The following is a 25,682-nucleotide window of genomic DNA, read 5'->3' as shown; positions in this document are numbered from 1 at the left end:
TGCTCTGATAGAGTCATGGAAGTATGAGTGGGAGAGAAAACTGAAGCATCTGCTGCTTACTAACAGGAAATGCCAGCAGCAGGGCTGGATTATTGGGGGGAGCTTCACATTTGCTGCAGAGTTCACTGCTGTGTGAGAGGCTGTGGTACAAAGCCTGGATTCTGAGTGGCACTGTAATTTTGCTCATTACATCTTGTATTTGTGTTAAAGTTGTTTTTGTTTTGGGGTGGTTTCTTCTGTTTTGATCCAGCCAATTTCTGTGGTGGTGCATGTTCCAACATTTGAATTTAATATATTGATTTGTTTTGCTTGAATAATATCTTATTTCTTGTCGTCTTTAAAAAAGGTAATTTAATTTATCATATTATACAACTGTATTCAGTTGAAAAAAAACATATTTTCTGTGTTTGTAGTATCTGTTCTTAGTATAAAAATATAGGTAAAATACAAAAGGAAGGCTTTTAAAGCTCTAAGTTGTAATAAATGGCAACTAAATAACCTATTTTCTATTTCTATTCTATTTCTATTTCTAGAAGCATTCCTGTGTAGGAGTGCTTTTAAGACTGTCCAGAAGTCTGTGGGATCAACTTAGGATAGTATTTGTGGACATGAAAACTTTTGTCTCTTGGAGCCATAGCTTTTAAAACCCATTGTGGTTGTGTGAGTCTGGGCTGACGTGACCTTGACTCATGAATCATTATATGCTTTTATTCACATTGGGCTTCTGATGCAGTGGCTGGCAATGCATCTCTTTCTTTAAATCCATACCCTCTTATATCTGTCTGTTCTAGAAGCTTGTTAATTAGTAATGAATATATTAGACTTCTTTGGGTTTATTTGTTTAAGACTGCTGTTAACACAGACAAGGCAGTTTCTATAGTACACATTCAGCATAGGTTTTAGTTTGGATGGAGTGAGAGGCAAACCATATTAATGTACAGAGTGACTGGTTCAACACCAAGTTGGATAATGCCCCGAGCAACTGTTCTAGTGAGTTGCATCCCTGCCTATGGCAGGGAGTTGGAGCTCGATGACCTTTAAGGTCCCTTCCAACCCAAACCATTCTCTGGTTCTGTGAAAGCATGTTGTATATTCAGACAATGGCAACAAAATTCTTATTTTTAAAAATTATTGCAAGACTGGGAGATGGGAGCTGTTGTTCACCATTTCCTGTCAGTAGTAGAAAAGAATTTATCTTGGTACGCTTTTACCCCAGAATTGAATGGGATGCTTCCCTTTCTGCCTTTTTTCCTTTTCTTTCATCTTTGTCCATTTCACCTGTATTACCACTTTTGTTTCTGTGTGCTCTTCTTTGCTCTTACAGCATTCCATTTTTCAGCCAATGACTATGCACAGTCATTGAAACAGGTGACTTTTACTACTAATACAGATAGATTGTTAAAGACCTAGAATGCTCAGATTTTTCTCTCTCTTCTATTGTTAATTTAATTGTACTAGTTATGAAGAATCATCTGCCCTTATTACAGCTTCCACTTTTAATTTCCTATATATATACATACATGTATTTGTTTATGTGTATGGGTTACATACATTTGTTAATAAAAATTATGATGTTAACTTTTTTCTTTTTGCTAAAGGAACGTGAAAAAAGAAAGCACGAAAGGATTCTTAGTGAAGAACTTGTTGCTGCTGTAACATATCTCAACCAGTTTTTACCCCCAGAGCATGCAATTATATATATACCATGGGATATGGCCAAATACACAAAAAGGTAGAAAAGATCCTTTTTCGTACTAGTGCTTGTAGCCACAATACAAATGACTGTGTGCTGCTGAGTGTGTCACTTTTCAGTTCAGTGTAGCTTAGAATGTTGGGAGAACTTTATTAAGATGATGAACAGAATAAAACCTCAGCTTTTTGAAGGAATTTTAAGGTTTTCTGTGGTTTCTTAGCAAAGTGGAACAAAACCTGAAAACTTTGAAATTCTCTGCACAGGAAAATTTTAGAGAAAAGTCATAATAAAAAAAAAATCAACATTCACTTTTCATTTTGAATTAGTCAAAACACTGCGTTCTGTTAGTGTTCCATTTCAGTCATTGAATTTATTGAGTTGCACAAATTTAGTAAAACAGATGAATTCATATAAATGAGCCTTTTCTATTTTCTCTTCCAAAGGGAAATGAGGGCATTAAGTTCAATACTACAAAACCTTTAGTTTATTAGAAGCATGTATCTTAGAAAGACAAATAAATTCAGTAACTTTTTATTCAATAATTTTTGACTATACAATGCTGTAGTAAGATCATGTGAAAAGGATTAACGTTTCCCAAAAAGTAGAAATATTTACAAGGCATAAAAATTTTAAACCTACAAGTATAGTTTACTGTTCTTAAGTTGCATACAATTCAGTTTTAAAGCTCTCTGATATGCGTATGTCTACCGTATCTTATATTGCCAGAAATTCATGAAGAAAGACAAGAATTGTTAGATCATATTTCAGGTGTCTGTTACTATATGAATCTGAGCAAAACAATGGAAAAACTCTTTTGGGTCAAAAGGCATGAATATAATTAATGTTTGTCAGTTAAAATTTTTGGGGAAAAAAAGCTGTGGAAAACAATCTGCTGTTTGCAATTAGTAGTTGGTTGATAGGGCTGGTCATGTAGGTCATGAAAATGTTACATTGAAAGTTGACATGGTTTCACACTACTTTTTGTATTATAAAATGGCACTGTGCACAGTTAAGTGTATATGCAATTGTTTGTGTTATGATTAAATAACAACACTCAAAATAAGGCTTGATATCCTTTCAGAAGATATGCTAGATGTAAGTATGTTCACTCTAGTACAGATATAAAAAATACCTGAGAGCTTGGAACAAAATTATGTACAAAATTGACAGTTTCAGGAATACTGAGGATGTATTTGTTTTAAGATGTAATTTTGAAGTAAGTGTTGGAAAGTAATACTGTTGGAAATGTTCCAAAATATTTCTTCTATCTCAGTATTAGCAGTCTTTAAAAAATAAATAATTGGTTTTGCTACTTGAAATTTAAACACTGCAATAAAACCCTGGAAAATGAAATTATGAGTAAACAGAAGTTAAAGTCCCCCATAATGAACAAATGGACACCCTGATCTGAGCAGAAGGTGCAGGACACCATGAAGGCCGCACATGGAAGCCAATGTTACTGAACAAAACAGTACCTTGCAAACAAAACAAGGGAATGTGATTTAGCATAATCGTGTATCCTTTTCTGCCTCATTCATATTTTGTGAATCAAAGGAAGTTTTGTAGAGAAAAATCAGCGTGATGTAAAAGTCAAGTAGTGTTAGACTTTTTAAATCTTCCACTTCCAGTTTATGTAATATGTTTTATCAAAAAGAAAATTTCTCAGATATGGTCAGTTTCTGTTTCCTAAGTCTGTAAAATCTAGTAAAATTATAGACATAATTACTGTTAGATGAATAAAAATGTGATGTGGGTCTGTCTTTAAATCATTTTTGTTATGGAAAAACTTCACATAGTGAAACGTTTTTTCGTGTTAATGTATCTCGACTGTCTTTTTTTTTTTTCTCTCCTCAGCAAACTTTGCAATGTCCTTGACAGACTGAATGTGATTGCAGAAAGTGTAGTAAAGAAGACTGGTTTTTTTGTAAATCGACCTGATTCCTACTGCAGTATCTTGCGTCCAGATGAGAAGTACCTATAATTTATTTGATGCTTACTGAATAACATCTGTTCCTTGGAAAGCTGTTTGGAATTTCTGTCTATTAGATTATTTCTCATTTTAAGACTTACTAATTTGGAAATTAATAAGTGACTTCTTTTGAGGCATAGTAATAAGATAATTGTCATCTGAATGTTGCCGGTGTTTACCTATGGATTTTATGGTATTAGTAAATAAAAAATTTAAAACTTTTTAAAAAAAAATATTTGCTTAGACTGCTGCAGATGAAGTCTCTCAAGTCTCTGAAAATCCAGAAATAAAATAACTTGTACATTGGAAGTTCAGTAAGACTTTGATTCACATTTTCGTATTGTGGATCTAATTCATCACTACCCAAATGGATGTTCATATTTCACATGAAGAGCATCCTTGCTATTTTAGCCTATTTTCGTTTAGAAACAGTTTGAACTCAAACTCTCTTAGAGCTTTTCTCTGCCATGCAGTATAGCAGATGTGATGAACTACCAGGAGCAAGATCTAACATCAGTGCCCTGTTCTGTAGAGGTAGTCTGGTGAGTCTCAAATGTAGTGTATAGGCTTACCATAGCAGTTCTCTAGTCAGACTAACTAACTTGAAAATATTCAGTAGTTCAGGGGTTACTTGCACCAAGCATAACTTCTCTTCTACCTCAAAATACCTTTGATTTCTGGATCATGTTCTCTAGCTCTGGGGTACAGTTAAGGCCTATACAGAATTGCAAGACCTGGACAATATACCTGTATGTATTGATGTATCCAGCGCATATGCCTGGGATCAGTATGAGGGAGAAGATTTAAATCAACCAGCTTGTCCTACAGTGTATGTTATACCTCTACTTTCCAGTCATTGATGTTGTACCTACTTAAGTTTTTGTGCACTTGCATTGCTCTTACTCTTTTTTATGGGGAGAAAGGAAATATTTTGTATGATTTTGGAATATTTCTACTTTAAGACTAGATCCTTTATTTTATTTTTCAGTGTGGTTTAAATACGACATCTTACTGCTGCATAAAGCTCTCATTGCTTTCTGTTATTCAGGGATATCAATTTTGCTTTATGTCAGGTTTTTAATTGTCACCATTTTTCACTGAGTAGATCAATACATGATATGATGTTATTTTTTTAAATTTTTTTAAGTCATTCTGTTCTGTTTGTCATTCAGGTGGAATGAACTGGGAGGTTGTGTTGTTTCCACTGGTCGCTTGCAGGTACTAAACCACATTTTTTTAGTTCATAGTGATAATGATATAGATCATCACTCTCAAAGATCCAGTGAACTGTTTCACTCAAAGACCTGATTAATGACTCACAGACTGCTCTTAAGTTAATATTTTAGTACGCAGTATTACTACTGTCCGTCCTAGAAGTCCAGTTGGGGATTAGGGTGTAAAGTTCTTGTATGGTGTTGGACTTCTATTTTTGCTGAAGGTTGTCTGAAAAATGCTTGTATTTTAACTACTTTCTATTATTATTTAGTCTGTAATGTGTGCAGTGCAATGATAGTTAAAACAGCAGCATTTCAGCAAACTGCATCATTCAGAAGTAATGAATAAGAATGCCTAACCCTGGTAACATATTCATACACATGAACATGGGTTACTAGAAGCATTTTCACCAGTGATGAATATTCTGCACATTGTTACAGTTTCTATGACTAAAAGAAAATAGAACTGTAAACATGTCTTTCTTTAAGGTCAGAAAAGTACTGACTAAACTGTAAACCATACAGTCCCAAATTTGTACCTGGATATACTCTGAACACAGGGTGTATTCTTAAGAAGCATTAGTTGCTTTTGACTTGCCATTCATAGTTTTGTAGTTCATGTAAGTTTGAGAGCACATGACCATTCCTTTACTAACCAGTCACTGGTAAATGTTTGTTGAAGGCAGATAAACAGCAAAGCAGACAGAGTTTGATCTGTTTAAAAAGAGAAATCAACCCTAGTTAGATTTTTTTAATGTTAGTCTTGCAGATTTACCTGTATTAGGAGAATGATTATTTTTTCTTTAGTGATTTGAAATAGTCACCAGTGGCATACATGTAAGCATTTGGATCACAGTTCATCTCTGAAAAGACATTTTGTGACTCACACCCAAAAACTACTTCTTCAGGGCATGGAGACATGCAGTTTGTGTGTTGATAAAAGTAAGAATATTTTGGAAGTAGGCATTGCAGCAATCTGATGTAGCTTGCTAGAGATGAACTGCTTTTTAACATTTTTTAGAAATGTCTTTTCTCAAATTTTTGTGAAAACATAGTTTGAGATTTGGTAAGACTTGGATAGTAGGAAAAAAGTAATAATTGTGAATGTAGTAACTTTTTAATTAAGATAAAACTTTTGTTTGGATTGCTTTACCAGACTGGAGTTCTCCGAACCAATTGTGTGGACTGTTTAGATCGCACTAACACGGCCCAGTTTATGGTGGGGAAATGTGCTTTGGCATACCAACTCTATTCATTGGGATTGATTGATAAACCAAATTTACAATTTGATACGGATGCTGTAAGGTAAGATATGTTAATAATAAAACCATGTGTGTCATGGCTTTAACTTTTAATTTGGAGTCAAGAGATATAGGAGGATTATATCTATGTAGAGGAAAAGTATAGTTATTTCTACTGAAATGAATAAATAATATTTATTCATTGAAGTTTAAAAAAATCTTCTGTACTTGAAAGCTTGAGAAAATCCAGTCATGCTGAAAGTTCACGCTTGTGGAAAGGTATGTTAGTTAGTCTTCTAACAAGTCTTCTTACAAGACAACCACTTGACTTTATTCTTTTTACATGCCTAATCTTAAAGGTAAGAGTTTTTCTTTGAAAAAAATGTAACAAAACCTCACTCCAGTCTTTTACACTTGCTTGAATTACCTGGGGCAAAATGCTGACTAAAAGTGAAAATAAAAACACACTTTTATGGAGAATGCCAAGCTGGTGTTCATATAGAATACCTTATCCTGCTATCTCCTATGTTTTCTTTGCAAAAATTTTGTTGGTTTTGATTTATTGAAGAAAGATTTTTCAGCAAAATTGTTCTTTCAGATCAAGTATCAGTGGTACTTATTCAAGCATCCTCAAACCATTTAAGAAAACTCAGTATTTATATTGAAATGCTTTGGGAGTCAGAGTGAACTGAGCTACTTACATTAATGTTTGAAGCATATTTACAAGTAAAGAGTCCTTTAGGAGCTCTGTTTTTATTCCTTAAAGCTTTTGTCACGACTGTGAAACTTATGGCTTCATTGCTGATTTTGACTAGTGCTTTGATAGTTTTAGAACACGGAGATGTAACTCATAGTCAGAAAAGACAAGTATTTTTCCTGCTAATACCAGTTGCTGTGCAGCCTCATGGGGCCTCAGCAATCAGGACTCTTGGGTTCTAACTAGTGGGGATTAGGAGGTGGACAGATCTCTTACATCCACTCTGTGGTATCCTCTACAGCTACAACTTACTTTGGCACCTCAGGCTGCATTTTACAGTCTTTCCTTAAGTGTCACTACCTTCCCCCCTTCCTACCCTTATTTTGGGAGCCCAGATTTCTTCTGTTGCTTTCTGCTGCAACAGTCTCGTGTTTCCTGTCTGTTTTCTCTCCTTCCTCTTTCTTCTTTATGTCCCAACCACCCAGATTTCAATTTCTTACCACTATCTCTTATGATTATAGTAGTTGCTTTGTCTCTGATTTTCCTGATACCCTATTTCTAATTATCTCTCTGAAATGTAGTTATTAGTCTGACATAAAAAGCTACCTTTATATGGCCACATTTGATTTATTTTTTCTCCTCCATTGCACTAGATGTGTGCTTGTCTGAAACAGATTCTGTCATCTCTTAATACTTGTTTTCTGAATTACTGTATTCAGAATAATTAAGAAATCCTGCTTCATAGTGCAGCAGATTCCAAAGACAAGCATGTATTATACTGTCTCTCTGTTCAGTGCAATGCAGTGCAGTCTTTCACTTTTTGACCTCCTGCATTCTTGTTTCTTGCACTGCCTCACATCAGGTATCTGCTTCCTGTGTATGTTACCTCTTCATTTACAATCTTCTAACTGGCCAAAGAGGATAATCTTAAACCACCTGTCTTCCTTAATTTAGATAACATGTCTTAAAAACTAAATTTTTTTCATCACATTCTTCAACTGTCCTTCTTATAACTCTTATTTTTCTCATGTGGTCTCACTGGCTGGCTACAGTCCGGAGTTTCCATTGAACTAGTATTTGAAGTCAGCAATTTCTTTTGGTTTGCCAGCCTGATAGATAAAGAAACTGTGTGTCTAGCAAGACTAATTTTCTTAATGACATTGTTGCATGGGATCATTTCTGAAAGCTCTGTTTCTTAGTGATTCCTTCAGTGTAATTGTCTAGGAAATTTCCTAGATAAGACAACAGGGTCTACCTTAGCAACTTATTTTATCATATATAGTTAACTTTTCTCTCTGTGGAAGACTAGTCTTTGTGTGACTGCAGGCTTAATGTGTTGAGGCTGTGGAAGGGTAATTTAATTCTGTGAATCCTTTCCAAATCAACTGGATCAGCGTCCTTAATGAATTTAAAGTTGTCTGCTTTTTATGAACCTCTGTTGCGAGGTCATTGGAACTCTGTTCATCAATCCCCCATTCCTGACTGGGAAATTTTTGAGAGTTATCCTTTTACCTGCCAGTTCTTATCTTCAGCCAGTTTTTTAACTTTCAGTTGACTAGCATTGCTGGTCAAACAAGAACAAACCAACCCACCAAACCCAAAAAAACAAATGAGAGTTTCATACGTGGTGTCATGAACTCTAAACAAATTGTGTGGAGGCAAGTGGGTTTGGAATTATTTCTTTGGGGTTTTTTGTCTGTTGTTTTGTAGTTTTTTTCTTTTTTTAAAAATTACTTAGCAGATGTTTCCTCCTAATTGATATTATTTTACTTGACCTTGGGCAGAAAATTTGCTGGACAGCTATTTGGTTTTTACAGAAATTGATTTACTGCTCAGATAAGTGTTCTTCATCCAGAACCTTTTGAAGAGAACTTCGGTCAGATGGTTGCTAGGTTACTTATGCAATACTGTCCCTTTGTTGGAAACTTTCTTAAGGAAATACTTTTCTTTTTTGTTTTGGTGGGTATTTTATTTTATTTTTGTTTGTTTCTATCTTCCTTTTCACTTCTTAAGGACTTCCTTCTTCTACAGGTATTACGTGCAGATGCCTGAGTTACCGTGTCTTCCTATACTGATGGGAAATACTTTTCCCCAGGTTTGATGGTTACATTTTCTGGGTTTTGTTTTTGGTTTTCCTTTTTGGTTTTTTGTCTCCTAACTAAAATTCCAGCTTCTTTTAGCAAAATGTCATCCTTGTCATTGTCTTGCCCAAGCAAGGCCATACTCTGCATTTCTGAGAAGCACTTCTCGATCTGTTGGTTTTAGACTGGGTGTCATCTGTTTAGGAGAGTCTTGTTTTCTGAGGCTGTTGTCTTATTTTTGTCATTGATGGGAAGCTTCTTTAATTTTTGCTATTTGGACTGCTTCCAGTTTGGATACTGCCAACTTCCTGATGCGAGAGGACTGTGTTACTTTTTAGCCAGCTCTCCTCAGTCAAGTTAGTTCTTAGCCAGCTCTTTCTGCCTTCTTCTTACGTCGTGATCTTCCAGCTACAGCAAATGTTATCTGGCTTCTGTATGCTTTTCCAACAAGTCAAGTTTATTTGGTTTGTACTCTGAGCCATCATTGTTGTCTCTAGGGAGATTTTTGGAAGGTTACGCGAACTTCAGTCCCAGTGGACTTGACAGAAAATGTACCCTTGAGATATTGACATGTTCTGTCCCATTTAGTGTTTTTAAAATACCCTGCTTTGGGGAGGTATGTTGTTTGTTTTCTCCCCATGGACTAGTGGGATGTGTTAATCTTTTCCCTGAATCTACAGCACTGCATACTCTGTAGTGTGAATGTGTTCTGTTATGTTAAAAATTAATGAAAATCTCAACGTCTAAACCTTCTTAGTAATTATTGTCTGAATAAAATTTCCACATATTTATCTGAATAAAGGAGAAGAAAATTTATTGCATTTGCAGAAAGACTTTATTATTGCAAAACTTTATTATATTTTCTCTTTAAAAAATTCTATTTAGAAGTTTGATAGATGACACATTTTTCCTTCAGATTATTTGAAGAATTATATGAAGATCATGGAGACACACTTTCTCTGCAATATGGAGGGTCTCAGCTTGTCCACAGAGTAAAAACATACAGAAAGATAGCTCCATGGACTCAGCATTCCAAAGATATTATGCAAACGCTCTCAAGATATTACAGTAATGCTTTCTCAGGTAAATTGAAAATAATGCCTTAAAAGAATACACTTAAAATTAAAAGTATCTTACTTGTGATGTTTCAATAATCTATACTATGATCTTATGACAGAGAGCCTCTATATTAAAATTTCCAAATAATTCAGTAACATCTGATGGATATCAAATAGGTATTCTGATTTGATGAAAGGCATGCAGCCTTATTTGTTAAAAGTTAGTGAATTGATATAAGGATTATTTAGAAAATGTACAAATATAGCGCTGAATCTGTCAGTGGCATTTGTAGATCAGTAGAGAAGCAGGTAGCTTTTACAGAGCTGTTAAAATGTTGGACAGAATGTTTTCAGCAAATAGAAGGAAAATTGGTAAATCTAAACATAAGTAGAAGGCTCCATGTGTAGTATTTCTTGTGATGTTTCTGGAGGCTTAAAACAAAAAATAAGCTGTAATGCATGTATTATTTTGTATGAATAGGAGCTACAAACTTTAAATCTGTGGTAGAAAAGACAAAATTAAATTCAAAAATCAAGGTCCACCGAGTAAATAAGCTGTTTTTTTCAGTTAAATAAGTTGTAAAACATTAACTTACTCCATTACTAGCTTGTATCACTCGTCATTGGAGCACTGATAGTATTCTACCTTCTTTTGAGAAACACTGCTAAGGAGAAACCTCTTTTAAAAATGCTGAGCCATACCTTTTGCAAAATAACAAACAAAACAAGAAAAGTTAGTGTTTTTAGAAGCCATGAAAAAGGTCTAAAAGATTGATCAAAGGACAGTGTAAGACATGTCAAAAGGGAAAATATTGAGTGCTACTGTGTTATAAATACTGTCAGTCCTCTATTACTCTTTTTCACAAAAGCTGCATAGCCAGGGATGGAAGTACTTTTTTTTCCTCTTCCTAGTAGGCTGCAATTATTAGACTATGTGAACTTTAAAACAATAAGTTGAACAAAGGCTAGAAATACTTTAGTAATCTCTGGTTTTTTTGGCTGAAATTATTGCTTCTGTATATGTAACATAATGTGAGAGCTCACCATTCAGAGTACTTTTCTGAATATAAATCATGTAATTCGTGTATCATATTTGCCTGAGAAATGCAGAGCTTGTTTATTTCAGTGATATGGCCTCTTACTGTTTGCATTGGCAATAAGATATGAATTCATCAATTGTTATGAGCAAAAGGTAGCACACTTGCAGTGTCACCTGTCATGATACATAGAAGATGGAAGAAATCTCTGAAGCTGTTCACCTTTATGCCAGTCACTGAAATAGATGTAAGCTGAATTCTAACATTTTTCTTTAATTTGTAATTGTCAGAGAAATTAGGAAATAGTGTTCCAAATAATATTCTTCTAGCTTTTATGCCTTTTAGAAAGTAATGTGATGTCATAAACTTCAGTGTTAAGAGTTGCAACATGCATAAACTTCTGAAATCTGGAACAATCTATTTATCCACAAACAGGACTCAACGCAGAAAACTACCTTGTAGTACTGTAAGAAAGTAAACTTAATTACCATAACCTTTTAGTCATGGGACATTACAGTCCCATATGTGCTGAATCTCTCATGATTTAGTAATTTGTCATGTGGTGCAGTTGCAAACTCAAATTGAGAGCAGTAAATTATTTTAAGCTAATTCAATTAACTGGCCCTTTCAATTCCTAATTTCTCAAATGGTCTTAAATATGTGCTAGTATACACGTACATTACAGTATCTTTTGAAAAATCAGTGCAGTCTTTCTACTTGCTTGCATATAATTATAGCATTCAGTGCTAGCAATGAAGGGAGAAAACCTGTTTGTCCTTTTACATTCCCTAGTACACTGACATGTTCTCTTTTTTTATTGTCTAGATAAGAAAATTGATCTGAAAAACTGAGTATTCTCTTTTCTTGGGCTAGTATTTCAAAGCAAGACAAAAGCTTTCACTATTTCTGTTCAAAATTAAGTGATTAAATTGTTCAACCATTAATGTAATGCAGTGGGAGGATTATGACCTTTCAAGTTAACTATCACATATACATTTGTGCCAGCTTGAAGACTTATGCACAAAGAATCTTTAATATTATGGGGTTTTACCTACTTTTAAATTATAAGTTGAGAAGTAAGATGGTAGAAAGACATTGTCCTGTAATTCTGTTAAGTTTAAAACACAACTCCATAATTGAAACATTAAATGCAGAGGAAAGTTTGAGTCCTTCAGCAATGTAACATTTAACAGCAGTCATTTTTTGCTATGAAAGAAAGGTAAGATTGCTTTAATGAACTGCTGCTATACACCATTTCAGACAATGAATTAATTAATTCAATCGATATGAGTTTAAATTCAACCTGGTTTTCACACAACAAATTTCATTTAGATTTATTTCATTTTAGCATCTGTCATATAACTAGTGAGATGGTTTGTGAACTGTATTACCTTGTTTCAGTCTAATTATTTTACAATTTCAGTATACCTTCTGCTCCTGGCAGATGAAACAGTAAAATGAACAAAGGAAGCTCATCTATCCTTTTGGCTTTCAGAAATTACCACGAGTGTTGACCTGTTTGCTCCTGTTAATTAATTTTGTCTTTAAGGCTCCTCCAGTTTCTACACTTTGAGAGCTTTTTTAAGGGTTTGTTCAGCACTTTCTTTAAGCCACATACTAAATATCTTATCAGGAAGAAAAAATACACTTTACTGTTTGTGACATTTACTTTCTTTTTAATTCTTAATATTCTCAACAAGGTTGTTTGGGGGGGGGGGGGCTCAGACCTTTTTACTGAGTTTTCTTTCTGCACAACTTTCTTACTGTATTCTTGGCCTTCCTCATTCTCTCCTTACGTCTTGGTTAAATTGTGACACTGTTTTGCAGAAACAATACAGCCTGCAAACTATAAGGACCTACCATATGCTTTTGAGTATTACTGTATAGAAGAGTTTATGTTTATAAGTTGATCCTCTTAAGAAAAATGGGAAGGTGAGGAGCAATAAAGAAAGAAAAATAAGTGTCTTCTTGGAACAGTGCTCTGGAGACAATAAATGTATCTGGAGGAAATATGAGTGGATAGAAAAGGAATAAAAGGCCCAAATCCAGATGAAGGGTCCTCTAAATAGTGAAGAAAGCTAAGCAACATCAGGAGGTTCCCCTTTCTTTCCCTTTTCCTGATGTCTTACCCTCTTACATCATGTGACTGTTTATAATCCTGTTGTCATCACATTTCTACACAGCACTTAATTTGTCAGCTGCTTTTGTGTTTGTAAAAAATGCTTTTTGTTGCACAGAGGGAAGAGATGTTTGAATTCTGAGGAGAAAGAGGTATTGACTGAAACCTGGGTGGTAGCCAGGAATCAACTTTCTTCTGTCACACCACTGTTTTGTGGACTCTGCCTATTTTTTTACCTGCTTTCTGGTGTACTGAGACTTTATGTTTTTGATGGAGTGTATTGGTAAAGGAACACTCAACTCTCATAGTATTCTTTTTGAAATGTGGAGAAAACTGAAGGAGTAACCCTGTCTATTGATCTAGTCTGAACTATTCCTTGTCTGATGATCACTGACATGCAAATAAGAGTGAAGAGCTTTCCACATGCACAAACAGAGCACAATTCTCCACACGTTCCCCCATACCTGAAGATCCTTTGAGTGCAAGCCTTCTTCTGCCCTTATGACTCTGCTTGCAAAGTTGTCTTTATACAGTTCACCATCCCTGAGCCCTCATTTGACTCTAGTGTTTCTTCATATCTGTTGTAACTCATCCTGTCTGCGGGTCGGCAGGAAGAGGGATTTCAAAGAAATAAATGAATGATATTCCTTACCATGCTTCATCTACAGTGGTACGTGCTTCTGGATTTTAGTACCTGCCTTATTTTATTTGGTGGTGCTCAAAAGATGACAAGAGAAATTAATAATTTAAACCAACAGGAAAAAAGTCCAAATTACTAAAAGGTGTTTGTGAATTTTAATCATTTTACTGACTATGTTTTGGCTAGAAAACCCCAAAGAATTCATAATTTTTGTGTTTTGTTGTAAACTTGTATTGTATGGATACCATTTAATTTCATTAAATCATTCTTCAGTTATTTAGGTTGCAGTAAGTTCAGCACAATGTGTCAGATTTCCTGAAACATGCATAAATACATGCACATTCTTCATGCATACACTAATATACAGAGGTGGGAGATGGAGCTGCAGCATGAGGTCTTACTTCTGCAAAACCTTGGCTCCTGGGAGAGAAGCCAAGGAAGGAGGCAGTGCTGCCACCAGCCCCACATGCACTGCAGTGTGGCAGAAAGTCTGGTCTAAATGAGATTCCATTTATGTTGCTTGAAGTCCAGAGGTCACAGGGGCTTCTCTGTATACACAGAGTGTATACACACTCTGAGGACCAATGTCTGAATGGGCTTGAGCTCTGCAATGTTGCTGGTGTTAATTGTACCTCTTGTCTAACAGATGCAGACAGGCAAGATTCTATCAATCTCTTTCTGGGAGTATTCAAGCCTTCAGAAGGAAAACCACATCTCTGGGAACTTCCCACTGATTTTTATCTGCATCACAAGAACACCCTCAGTCCATCACAGACCAGGCAAAGGTATTTTGCTGTTCTGTTTTTTGTTTTGTTTGATATTGCTCTAATAAATTTTAAAAGACATCTGTTGTTAATCAAGTAATTTAGTCAGCCTGTCAAAAACTTGCTTACTGTTTTTTAAGTTTTTACAATAGCTTAGAAAAAACCTTCAAGAGATTACAAAAAAATGTTGAATGTTAGTGTTTTGAAGGATCTTCTTTAATGTGTTCTTTTGCTATTGCACTGGAAAAAGAAGTTTAATTTCATATGAATTTCTATCCTGTAGTGCAAAATGCTTCACTAATTTACTGAAGTACAGTTACTACACTTTCATTAAGCAATATTCAGGTGCGTTCTTGATTTTCAGATTTATTAATTGTTGAATTTGAGATTAGGTGATAAGGATAACATTTATTTATTTTTCTGTGTACTGCACTTAGTTTGCAGCTGTGCATACCAAGAAACCCATGATTTTCTACCTTCCTTTCAGCCATGTCTAGCCTGTTTTGAAGACTACTTTTCTTTATTTGCATTCCACTGTAGTTGCATGGTAATACACGGAAGTAATAAAGTATAAAAATTTTAAAGTAGTTTGAGTGCTTCACAATGTGAAATTATTTTGTTGAGGATTATAAATACTGTGCATTAAGAAAAATCCATTTTAACAAAAAGGGCAGCACTAGACTTTCAACTAAATAATCTCTTAGGAATTTTGACAGTTTTATCTTTGTTCATGCCACGAGTCTTAAAGCTCCTTATTACAAAGAGCTGATCTGAATATCTGCATTTAGATTTCTGTCTGGGGAAAATTGCAAGTGTTTAAACAGTGCGATCAATCCCTGTTGGCTGCTTATTCCATTAACCCGTCGCGGCAGCTGGCATATGATGTGGCTGTTCCTAAATTTCAGTCCTTTTGTATTGGCTCCTGAGGCTTCTCTTGATGATAGCTCATATGAGCCGTACAACCAAGTGCTATTTCAGGCATACATGAAACATGCAATATTAATTTTCTTGCCCACTGGTTCTGAACATTATTGTGTGTCAAAAATTATTTCTGTTGATACATCGCAAATGTGAGAATGTTCTGGTCTCCCTTTTATCTGTTCTCTGTTAAACAGCTGTCTCTTATTTGTCACAGATACTGTTCTCAAATGAGGTGGAATATTAAAAAAAATTATTGATACTCTTTGGGTACTTGTTAATTAGTTTTACCTTTCACTCTGGCAGAATTTCTTCTGAGCAGTTACAGTATAAAACAAAGATGTTTCCTCCTATGAACAAAATGATACCTCCGTGTAATAACTAGGTGAAATAAATAGGCGGAAAAAACTCTTCTAAGTAATATTTTGTTTCTACTAAACTATTGGACATGTACTTCATGTAACTTCTTCCTGCTTGTATGTGCAGTCTCTGTTTTGGATTCCTTGGGCACAGCAGGAAAAGAAATAAAGAAAACTCATAATGATATCAAGGATATAGAAAGAGAGGGAAGATGATGTTTCCTGTCATTGAAACTTCTTTTGACTATCTGTGCTTTTTCTATATTGTATTTACCTCTCCATTAAAAAGAAGAGATTTAATAATGAGCTTCATATATTACTTTTATATAATTTGTGACTCACGTGAGAGCACACTGAATATCGAAAAGGAGGCTTTGTGTTGCCATGTTACTTATCGTTTATGCGGGCAGCAGAACCGGGTATGTCTGCATAGCTTCTGAAGGTACCAGAGAAAATAACTTACTTAGCATGGCCTGATACAGGACTTGGAGGAGAGGCAGGACCATTCCTTTCTGTCTAGGACACACACAGTTCTTGGAACTGAAGTGTGTTTCCCTGCCTGTTCTTACTGTCTGCTTAATCTCACTAACAAGTCTATCTCTGGGTATGGGAATATATCCATTGTGTTTGATCCAGATGGCTACATTGACATGAGTAGGAGATAACCACATTAATACTCTGACTACAGCCTTCACAGTATTGTGAATGCATGCATATTTGAAATAAAAATCAGTGAAGACAATTGTCTTTTCATTCCATATAATGAAATAGAAGAATCTATCAGAATAATTTAGAGAAGAAATTAAAGTATATTTGAGAAGAGATAATAAAAATGTGTAAACATGAATGAAAGATAAAACATGCTTTATTTTATGAATGTTCCTTGACTTCCTTTGTTGTTTTACAGAAATCCTGTATAAGCTTCCAGTAGGGCTTGAATTTTGCTGTTAGATATGCCAACATACAGTTCTCAGATGTAGGACAGCTGTTACATCAAAACGTATTTCTATGTGTAGAAATCAGGTGTTTTGACCATCATCTGATTTTATTATCGTTGACCTTCATTTCTTCATACACTTTTTCTAAATTTTAGGATCTGAATAACAAGTGGGAGGAAATGCCTCTTTTCCCCCTCCCCAAAGACCAGAACAAAAGAAATACATAAATACCTTCTATATGTATTAAGACTTTAATTTTCAGTACTGTAGGAGTAGGCACCTGATATGTATTTCTTTAATGGAACAAAACTACTGTTCCCTCCATACCTGTACAGAGCTTCATGTGTTTAAATTTCCTAACCTGAGAGCAAAGTAATCGAATAAGGGCCTGTTGAAATCCTCCATCCAAGGATAATTCTTTACTTTCTTTCATGCTTGAATTTTAAAGCTGCATTTGCTGAAGTGACACTGTATGGATGGGTAAATGTTATGTGCAAATGTTTAGACTGGATACAAGATTAAATCTTCTGTATCAACCATCTTTCTGTTTTTCCTGTAGCTATACTTACTGGTGGACCGCAGGTGTGCTAAAGCATTTACCTCTTCCTTTTGATGAAGGTAGGAACTGTATTTTCTCCTTGCCTTGCAAGAGTATCTTGAAAAAGAACTTTTAATTACTAATGATTTTTAACTGTATTGGATCCCAAATCTGAAAAAAACCAAAACTTTCCAAATAATGATTGCTAAATACTTTTTTATCTTTTCCTCCTAATGAGACATGATTTTCCAACTGCAGGTTGCAAGAACTTGACCTCCGTCTGTTTATGAGCCAGGGCACACTTGATTCTTTTTTTCTTTTTGCTTCCATACTAACATATATTTATAGTCTATGCTGGTGGTTACATTCCTGTTGCAGATGACATGGTAGAGCTAGTATGTCTTAGTTCTCTGGGGTACTGTGAAGCATCTTTTATTAGGAACTGTCATCATGAAGGGAAATCAAATTATGATGTTTGATAATGTATATTTATTGAAGATGTGCAATGCATCTTCTTCATGTCATATTTTCTTGTCTCAGGGGGTATATGACTGTAGAAAAAAATGCCTGGTAGGGTGGCTAGGTGAGCAGGCTTTTTTAGATTTTTGCAAGAGTCAGTAATGGTTTGTAAAAATATTATTTTTTTTCTCGCCAGTGATATGTGCTGAAAACAGACGCAAATTGACAGTGAAGAAGTTCCACAAATATGAAGAGGAAATTGATATCCACAATGAGTTTTTTAGGCCATATGAGTTGACCAGTTTTGATGAGACCTTCTGCTTGGCAATGACCAATTCTACACGGTATATTAGGATGTTTTGTGGCTCTAAATCCTTGACTAGAAGTTGATTTGGTGTGAATTAAACATACATTTGATTTTTTTTGGTTAAATATGTGTAACTTCAAATTTAGCAAAGTTCTCGAAACTAAGTCACAGTACTACATGGAAATGTTACTCTAAAAAAAGTCTGTTAAAATAGTGCTTAAATTTCCAATTATTTTCCATTATGGAGTGTCTGATGTTTGAGCACTTGAAGGCTGACAAATTAACTTTTCTCTGTGGACTCTGATCACAGACCCTACCTTCAACACAATTGTTTTCTAGTTGTTCTGCTCTCATTTTACAGTCGTTTTCTTCAGTTCATCTGGTTCTCACAGCTGGCCAGATATTTTTGGGGTTTTTTGTTGTCAGCAATCAGCTGGATATTCTGAGAATAATCTGAATCATGCTTTAGCTAAAGACTTCTAGGGAGATTATGTTTCATGTACCTTTTTGACCCTATTTGAGTGCTGGCAGCATTTTGAAAACAATATATGAAGCCCTGAGTTACAGGGCTTCTTCAGCACAGGAATGAAGCACATTGTTTTAGCATCTTTGGCAAGTGGTGCTATTTGCAGCTGTTTTATGGGACTAAATAATGCAACTGAAAGCTTTTTAAATACCTAATATACGTAACTTGCAAAGATGAAGTTAGAACTTGATATCTCTTTTTATAAGGATTTTTTTTAAATCAAAGATAGATGTTAGAGGTTGTTCTTCCAGAAAACTTAAAAATTTTATGTGTTGAACTTTGCTCATGAACAGTTTTGCCTTACTATTTTGGCAGAGATTTTATGCCTAAGAATGTGGGAATTGATCCCAGTCCATTTACTGTTCGTAAACCTGATGAAACTGGAAAATCCGTGTTAGGGTAAGTGTGAAATGGGAAATTTTGTTTTGATTTAATAGTAATGAAATTTTAAAGAAAATATATAAACTCTGTGTGTGTCTCTGTGTAGCACATTCTGTGTTACATGGGAAATAATTCATTGGTGTTATACACCAATGTGTAATTGTACACTTTGAAAATCACGTCTAATTTGAGATTTTTATTTGACACTAGGAATTCTTAATTCAGACTTGTTTAATATTTTCTGTTTTCTCATATTCCTGTAAGTGAAGTTCATGAGAAAATTTTTATTTATAATATACAGAAGTTATTAAAATTTGATCATCACTTCATATTGGCGGCAACTTCTTTCTCTATTGGAGATGACAGGAATGCGCATATTCTTCTTGTCTTTAGGAATTATAATTTTTTCATAAATAGAACATATCCTGAAACAGCAATAAATGCCAATTTCAGTATAGTTTTTTTATTAAAAGGGTTATTAAAATATTTACAGGTAAAATTATATAAAACAGTTCAGCAGCAGTTTTGGGGACAAATGAATGCTTCATTTAGCTGCTTTTGCATCCTGGACTTGCTTTGTTACTCTGTTTATTCCATTGCTGTGTTTGATCTGCTGTATCACACAAGGGCTATGTGGACTCTTCCTGAATTCATTCTGTCTTTGGTACCTGATATGAAGGAAACCTTTTGTCAGTAATGACTGTCCCTGTGCAGTCATAACATTATAAGTTCCTCTGGAAACTTGCTGTTCGGTTGAACACTAGAACATTTGACTGTCTCATGTTGTGCTCTGATCTCATTGCCAATAAATGTTGAAAGTAGACTATGCTTATCATTAGTAGAACCTAATTTCATGCTACCGATGTTCCCTGGGAATAAACAGGAAGACTATTCAATTGTTGTACAGTTTATCTCTGCTAAGAATTGTGAGTTTATGGGTACTTTGAGGAGCAGCTTTATTCTTCCGCTTTGGTATAATGTCAGATTTTGGACTAATTTGTCTTCAGATATTACATTAAATACTTGACTATTTTACCTTTTTATCAGGCACTTTGCCTTAATGTCTCTGCTGTGATTTTTAGGGATTGTTACAACACAGAGAATCATCTCAGTTAAAGCCACATTCCCGGACTCCCTGGTATTACTCATAAAGCTTGCTCTGCATTGGCTGTATAGTAGGGTAAAAGGTGGCTTCACTCTTCTGCCTTACCCATATTTAACCTTTGGTAGAGGTGGTACCTTTGCCTTGCACATTTGTCATCATCTTTTGATCTATGACGTTTCTGAAGGGTTTGTTTATCTCTTCTTGTCCGTAAGTGTTCTGGTCCCTAGGACATTTAGATCTTGGCCTCTTCTGAATATGTGCTGGGAGTGGGGTGGGGATAACACTGGGTGGCGCTAGAACAGGCTCCCCAGGGTAGTGTCACAGCACCAAGCCTGCCTAAATTCAAGAAGTGTTTGAATAACGCTCTCAGGCACATGGTGTGACTCTTGGGGTGTCCTGCACAGGGCCAGGAATTGGACTTGATGATTCTGATGGATCCCTTCCAACTCGGCATATTCTGTGATTCTGTGATTCTATGAACACTGTTACCAGTGTTTGGCTACTAGCTCCATTCTTCAGTTTTCAGAAAGGACTGCTTTTCTTGTGACCTTCACCTCAGTTAGAAAAGTAGGGAAGATAACCTTAATTTTCTCTAAAAAGAATGCTTATGTCTTCATAACTTTCTGTAAACTTCAATCTAACAAAATGTCAGGTTCTACTTAGTCAGAAATTAAACTTGCTGTGGTAAGTTCCTGTGTAAGAATTCTTGGGGGTGGGATATGCTCTCAGACCTCCTTTGGGAGGACTCTCCTGCTTGCTTGTACATGTTCCTTGAGCATATAAAGTTTAGGTAATTCAGTACAGGGGTAAACTGCTGTATGAGTTTGACATCTTTGTAACAGTCTTAGTGTGCTCCTCTAGAGCTCAAGTGATGCTCATGAGAACACTAGACCTGCAACTCAAAATAGCATTTGCACCACACTGTGTGCTGTTTTCATAGCCTCATAGCATGCTCCTGTCTTCCTTTGGAGTTAAGTCATGCACAGTGTCAATGACATGTGGACAGCCATTGCAGCAAGGAGAGGTTTCTTTCTTGTTTACAGAGATTTGTCTATAAACTATCTATTCATTAGTTAATATCTATTCATTAACTGCCTTCCCTGAAAGATTCTGAGAGTGTCTGAGAGGAAAGTGCAACCACATACCCTTCTATGGCCAGTAGGAAAGGATGCAAAGGATGTAGTATACTTTCTGATGGGTAATGTATACCTTTCAGAGCGTATACTGTTAAACACAGTGTTAGCCTACTTTTGTTTAAACACTGCCTCTTGAAGCCTTCGTACAAATAAGGCACCTTTTATATTGACTGGAATTTCTGGAGTGAGAAATACTACATAAAGAAATGTTACTGATTAAAGAAATAAATTGAGGGGAGAGGTATGGAAAAGAAAGGAAAAAAGTGACATTATCATTAGGATTTGGGACCAAGATTAAGAAAGCTACTGGAGTGGATATTATGGATATTCCTGGATCAAAACCGAAGATATTATGTCTCAATTAATTTTTATTCCTTTTTATTTATTCAGTTGGGGGGAGGGATTTTAGTAATGAATCAGAGGATTGGTGGAGAAAATCTGACATAATCCTTTGGACTCTCTTTAAATGACCCAGAATAAAAAGAAATTGAAGAAAAGAAATCAATTGGGGATTTCAAAAGATGAGCAACAGCTTATTCCAGAGGATAGAATTTATTTCCCCAGAAAGACTGTAACCAAGATTAGGAATTTAAAGTATTCATTGTTAATGTCTTGCTGATTTCATACATACACACTGCCTTTCCTAATAGGAACAAAAATAATAGAGAAGAAACCGTTCTGCAGCGCAAAACAGCTGCTAGTGCTCCTCCACCCCCAAGTGAGGAAGCAGTCTCAAGTAGTTCTGAAGATGATTCTGGGACAGATAAAGAAGATGAGGGTGCTGTTTCTCAACGTTCAACTCCGGTAAAGGTGACTGATACAGGAGACAATACAAAAATCACAGAGGTAAGAAATTACTGTGATAGGCAAGAAGGCTTAAAATTCATATTTCCTTAGGGAAAAAACAGTAAACATTATAGAACAGTCAAAAGTAAAGCTCTGAGGCATTTAGTGGAAAAGGTCTCCAAGGTAATTTTTGTGTGTAGATATTACACAGCTGTTTATAAACCTTCTCTGTTCTTCTTGTTGTGTATTAGTGAAACACAAAAGAAAATAGCACTAAAAGCAAAGAAATCTACGGTATTTGAAAGGTATTCAGGTCATTACATAAAACATAAAATACATCTGTGTTAATTCAGAGCAATAGTATACTTCTTATTATTGTTACTTGCCATTCTCTGGCACACATCCAGATGGTCTTGGAGCATGCAAATAGGATTCCTTTTCTTCAGGAATGTACTTGATCTACCTACCCAATCAACATTTAGTCCATGGGAGCTAATTTGGAGCAAATACCCTGAAAGACTTGTAGTATGGACCTGAGATCTGAGCACCACATCTTTGAATTACAAAGCAATTCCTTTTGGATGATGCCACTTGCTCAGGTCAACATAACTGTAAATTAATGATCAATCTGTATAAATTTCAACCAGATTTATGTGAACACTTTTAAATTACTGTTTCATAATTATATGGTCTGACATTTAAAAAAAATTAAACTGACTCCAAAAATGTACATGATAATGTTATCTCATTGGTCCTATGATATTACTCCTACTCAAGTTGAAGATATTAGCAGTGAATAAAATAGTGAAATAAGTTGCAGAAGCACAGTGAAATGGAAAGAATGTGTATTCTCAGTTTTTTTACTAATGTAACTCCACTTTCTTGGAATCCCTTGGGTACTAATTTAATGAAAATATTGAGTTGTATGAAGTATTATGGAAATACCTATTTTATTAATTCATGTAATCATTCTTCAAATTCTTTCTTATACCACTGAAACTGTCTTAGCAAAAGGATATGCTAATGGAGACTACAGAAATTTGGAAAATACTTACATTGTCTGAGAGGAGGGTTGATTTTTTTTTTAGTCACAACTAATTTAAATGGTTAGAGTGTTGTGCTTGTACATGTTACCACTTTTGAAGAAAACTGAGTATTTATGATCTTAGTCAATATAAAATGTAGTGCCTGATAGGCAACAGACAATAAATCTGTTGGTTTTGTTTTGGTTTTTTTTCTGCCACCATACAGATTTTCATTCTCTTCAGTCCTTAGCCTAGGATTTGTGTTCTCAGATAGTAGATTTTCAGCCTTCTGTTCAACAGCGCCTTCCTCCTAATCATAACGAAGCACTTTCAATAAAATAACTGTGAATTTATGTGGTATTCATTTTGGACATTTTGGATTAAGCCAATACAAGTGCATTTTTCTGTTTATGCAAGATATTTTATCTGAAAGTTTTCCATTATCTCTGAATAATAGAGTACCTGTTGTCCAGCAAATCAGATTTATAGATTTTTTTTAAACAGAAATCCAAGCTTAAATTTTACTCTTGATTCCTAGTATTGCACAATTTATCTCATGTCATTTTTCCCCTCTGTTTTGAACACACTTCAACACTCATACCTAAGGTAACTTTTTTAGATTTCTAAGATGCTTAAATGAAAAATGTATGTAAACACAAAGTATGATTTAAAATATTATCGAATGTCAGTGGCTTTCAATTCAGTGAGTTATTTTGATTTTTTTAGTAATGCATATGAAGAAATATATTCCAATTTATTAGCACCTTTTGATGCACTGAATTTTAGTCACAATTTGCATTGTTAATTCATGCTATTCCTTGTTATTTGGAGAACCCAAATAGCTAGTTCCTATCCACGTCTCTGAGAAGTTATTAAAAAAACACTTTTATACTTCTGGTCAGCCCATATCTTTCTGGAGTTCTTTGACTTTGGATCTTTTTGAACTAGAAGAAAACTGTCTTTATAGTTGACTTGCAGACATTTGTGTCTTGTCAGTAAACCCCCTCAGTTTGGCACTGAATCCTTAGACAAAGTGCAGTATTGAAGGTGCGTTGGTTCCTTGTTATAGTTGACTGACATGATTGCGTAATGTATTAAATAAAAATAGTTTTGTTCAACCTGAGGTTTGTAATTATTTCAGAATTGACAGCAGGAACTGTGAAAGCAAATGTGGGAGCATGTTCTGAACGAATATGATTTATTCTATATTAAGTTTCAACACAGAACATAATTTAATAACTACATCATTACGTTCTAGGAATATAATTTATTCTCCTAATATGTTGTTTTATCTGATGTTATCTTTAAAGAATTCTTTCTGTGTTGAATAATGGTTTTAATATAAAAATATGCAGAAGCTAAGATTAATATTTATATAAGAAACTTATTTGGTTTTGTGTGCTTTTGAAATTAAGTTTAGAAAGAGTTCTGTGCTTAAAACCAAATTTCTTTGGATGTTGTTATGGTATTCTCAGTTTGAATCTTTCTTCTTATGTTCCAGAATGTAGTGCAATCAACAAAAGATGTGTATGGAGTCAATCTTTCAGATATTCCTTCAGAAGATGATCTCGCAATATATACCAGGTGAGATAAATTTCCAGTAGTAATCAGTAAAAAATAATTTGAGGTAGTTAAATGCAGTTTTTCAAAGTGCTGCCTTTGATCAAACTTATGTAACTTATAAATTTTAGAGGATATTTGGATATATATACTATTCTCTTTTTAAAATCAAACTGGTTTTGGATGTCCGTGTCAACTCTGATTTCAGTAGAAGTTAAATAAATTCCATAGGAGTGGTCCCATGATTGTAAGCTTTGTAGTCTGTGGGTTTTGCATTTTTCAAATGTTGAATTACAGTAATTCAAATCAGTCATAAGTGAAATAGCTTATTCTGTAAAAATGCATACAAAACAATAGAAGTTTTCCTTTTTTTAACATAATGTCTTATTCATAGAGATGTGTTAACTGTTAGCTTTTACTCAAATTTAAATAGTTGTGTGACTTTTGGAAGGAAATAATCTGTGACTTTTGAAGGAAAATTACTTTTCTGAATAATATTCAGCTTTTTTTCTTGAAACATCTTGGTCTTCTGAGTTTGAAGTAACTTAGACTGTTCTCCTCTAGAAAACAGTTGTCACATTCCTACAGGAGCCATGAACTATCTGCTCCCCAAGAGCAATCAGCAGATTGATTTTCTGAATTGCCATAACCTCATACAGAGCACTGGCTACATGTCGCTCTTGTTAAAAACTGTGTAGTTACACTGTTGTTCTCAAATACTCTCCTCAATATCACAGAATAATACTAAGGCCAAAAAGAAACTGGTTCAAATTTTCGTTTTTTCTTAAACCAGAAAATTAATTTGAACATTTTGGTTTTTTTTTAACTCGAACCAAAAGTGAACTAGAATAATATAAGTTACGGATGAACTAGAGCTGAGCCAAAAAGTCATTTACTCTATTCCCTGGTGGAGGAGATTCTTTCCTGAACTGCAGTGTTTTTCTTCAAAAACTAGTCAGAATAATGAGAATTAAGTACTGGAGATCAGTTGGAGAAATTTAGATACAAATTGAACACCCTCTTAGTTCCTAAAGTCTTGTAACACTGTTGTCAAGAGAGCAGTTGCTTATGCAAGACATCAGGAGGGCTAATCAATGACATTTGCTTATTAAACTAATGTTTCAAACACCT

General features: G+C 34.8%; 1 protein-coding gene across 2 annotated transcripts in view; it reads left to right on the top strand.

The window, feature by feature from the left end:
* Positions 1-25,682, top strand: part of FIG4 (FIG4 phosphoinositide 5-phosphatase) — a 60,082-nt gene that overhangs the window by 21,165 nt on the left and 13,235 nt on the right. For both annotated transcript variants that reach the window (XM_008927852.3, XM_018078264.2), the window contains exons 11-21: positions 1,599-1,732; positions 3,548-3,664; positions 4,835-4,880; positions 6,033-6,181; positions 9,812-9,978; positions 14,396-14,534; positions 17,288-17,346; positions 17,922-18,069; positions 18,874-18,957; positions 21,831-22,026; positions 24,493-24,575. In XM_008927852.3, the coding sequence (XP_008926100.2) occupies positions 1,599-1,732; positions 3,548-3,664; positions 4,835-4,880; positions 6,033-6,181; positions 9,812-9,978; positions 14,396-14,534; positions 17,288-17,346; positions 17,922-18,069; positions 18,874-18,957; positions 21,831-22,026; positions 24,493-24,575 (1,322 nt within the window). The remainder of the gene's footprint in view (positions 1-1,598; positions 1,733-3,547; positions 3,665-4,834; positions 4,881-6,032; positions 6,182-9,811; positions 9,979-14,395; positions 14,535-17,287; positions 17,347-17,921; positions 18,070-18,873; positions 18,958-21,830; positions 22,027-24,492; positions 24,576-25,682) is intronic.

The sequence above is a fragment of the Manacus vitellinus genome, unplaced genomic scaffold, assembly GCF_001715985.3.
Source record: "Manacus vitellinus isolate BGI_N305 unplaced genomic scaffold, ASM171598v3 scaffold_4_pilon, whole genome shotgun sequence".
In the NCBI taxonomy this organism is placed as follows: Eukaryota; Metazoa; Chordata; class Aves; order Passeriformes; family Pipridae; genus Manacus; species Manacus vitellinus.
Note: the sequence above shows the minus strand (reverse complement) of the source record. Positions and strands in the feature narration are given on the sequence as shown.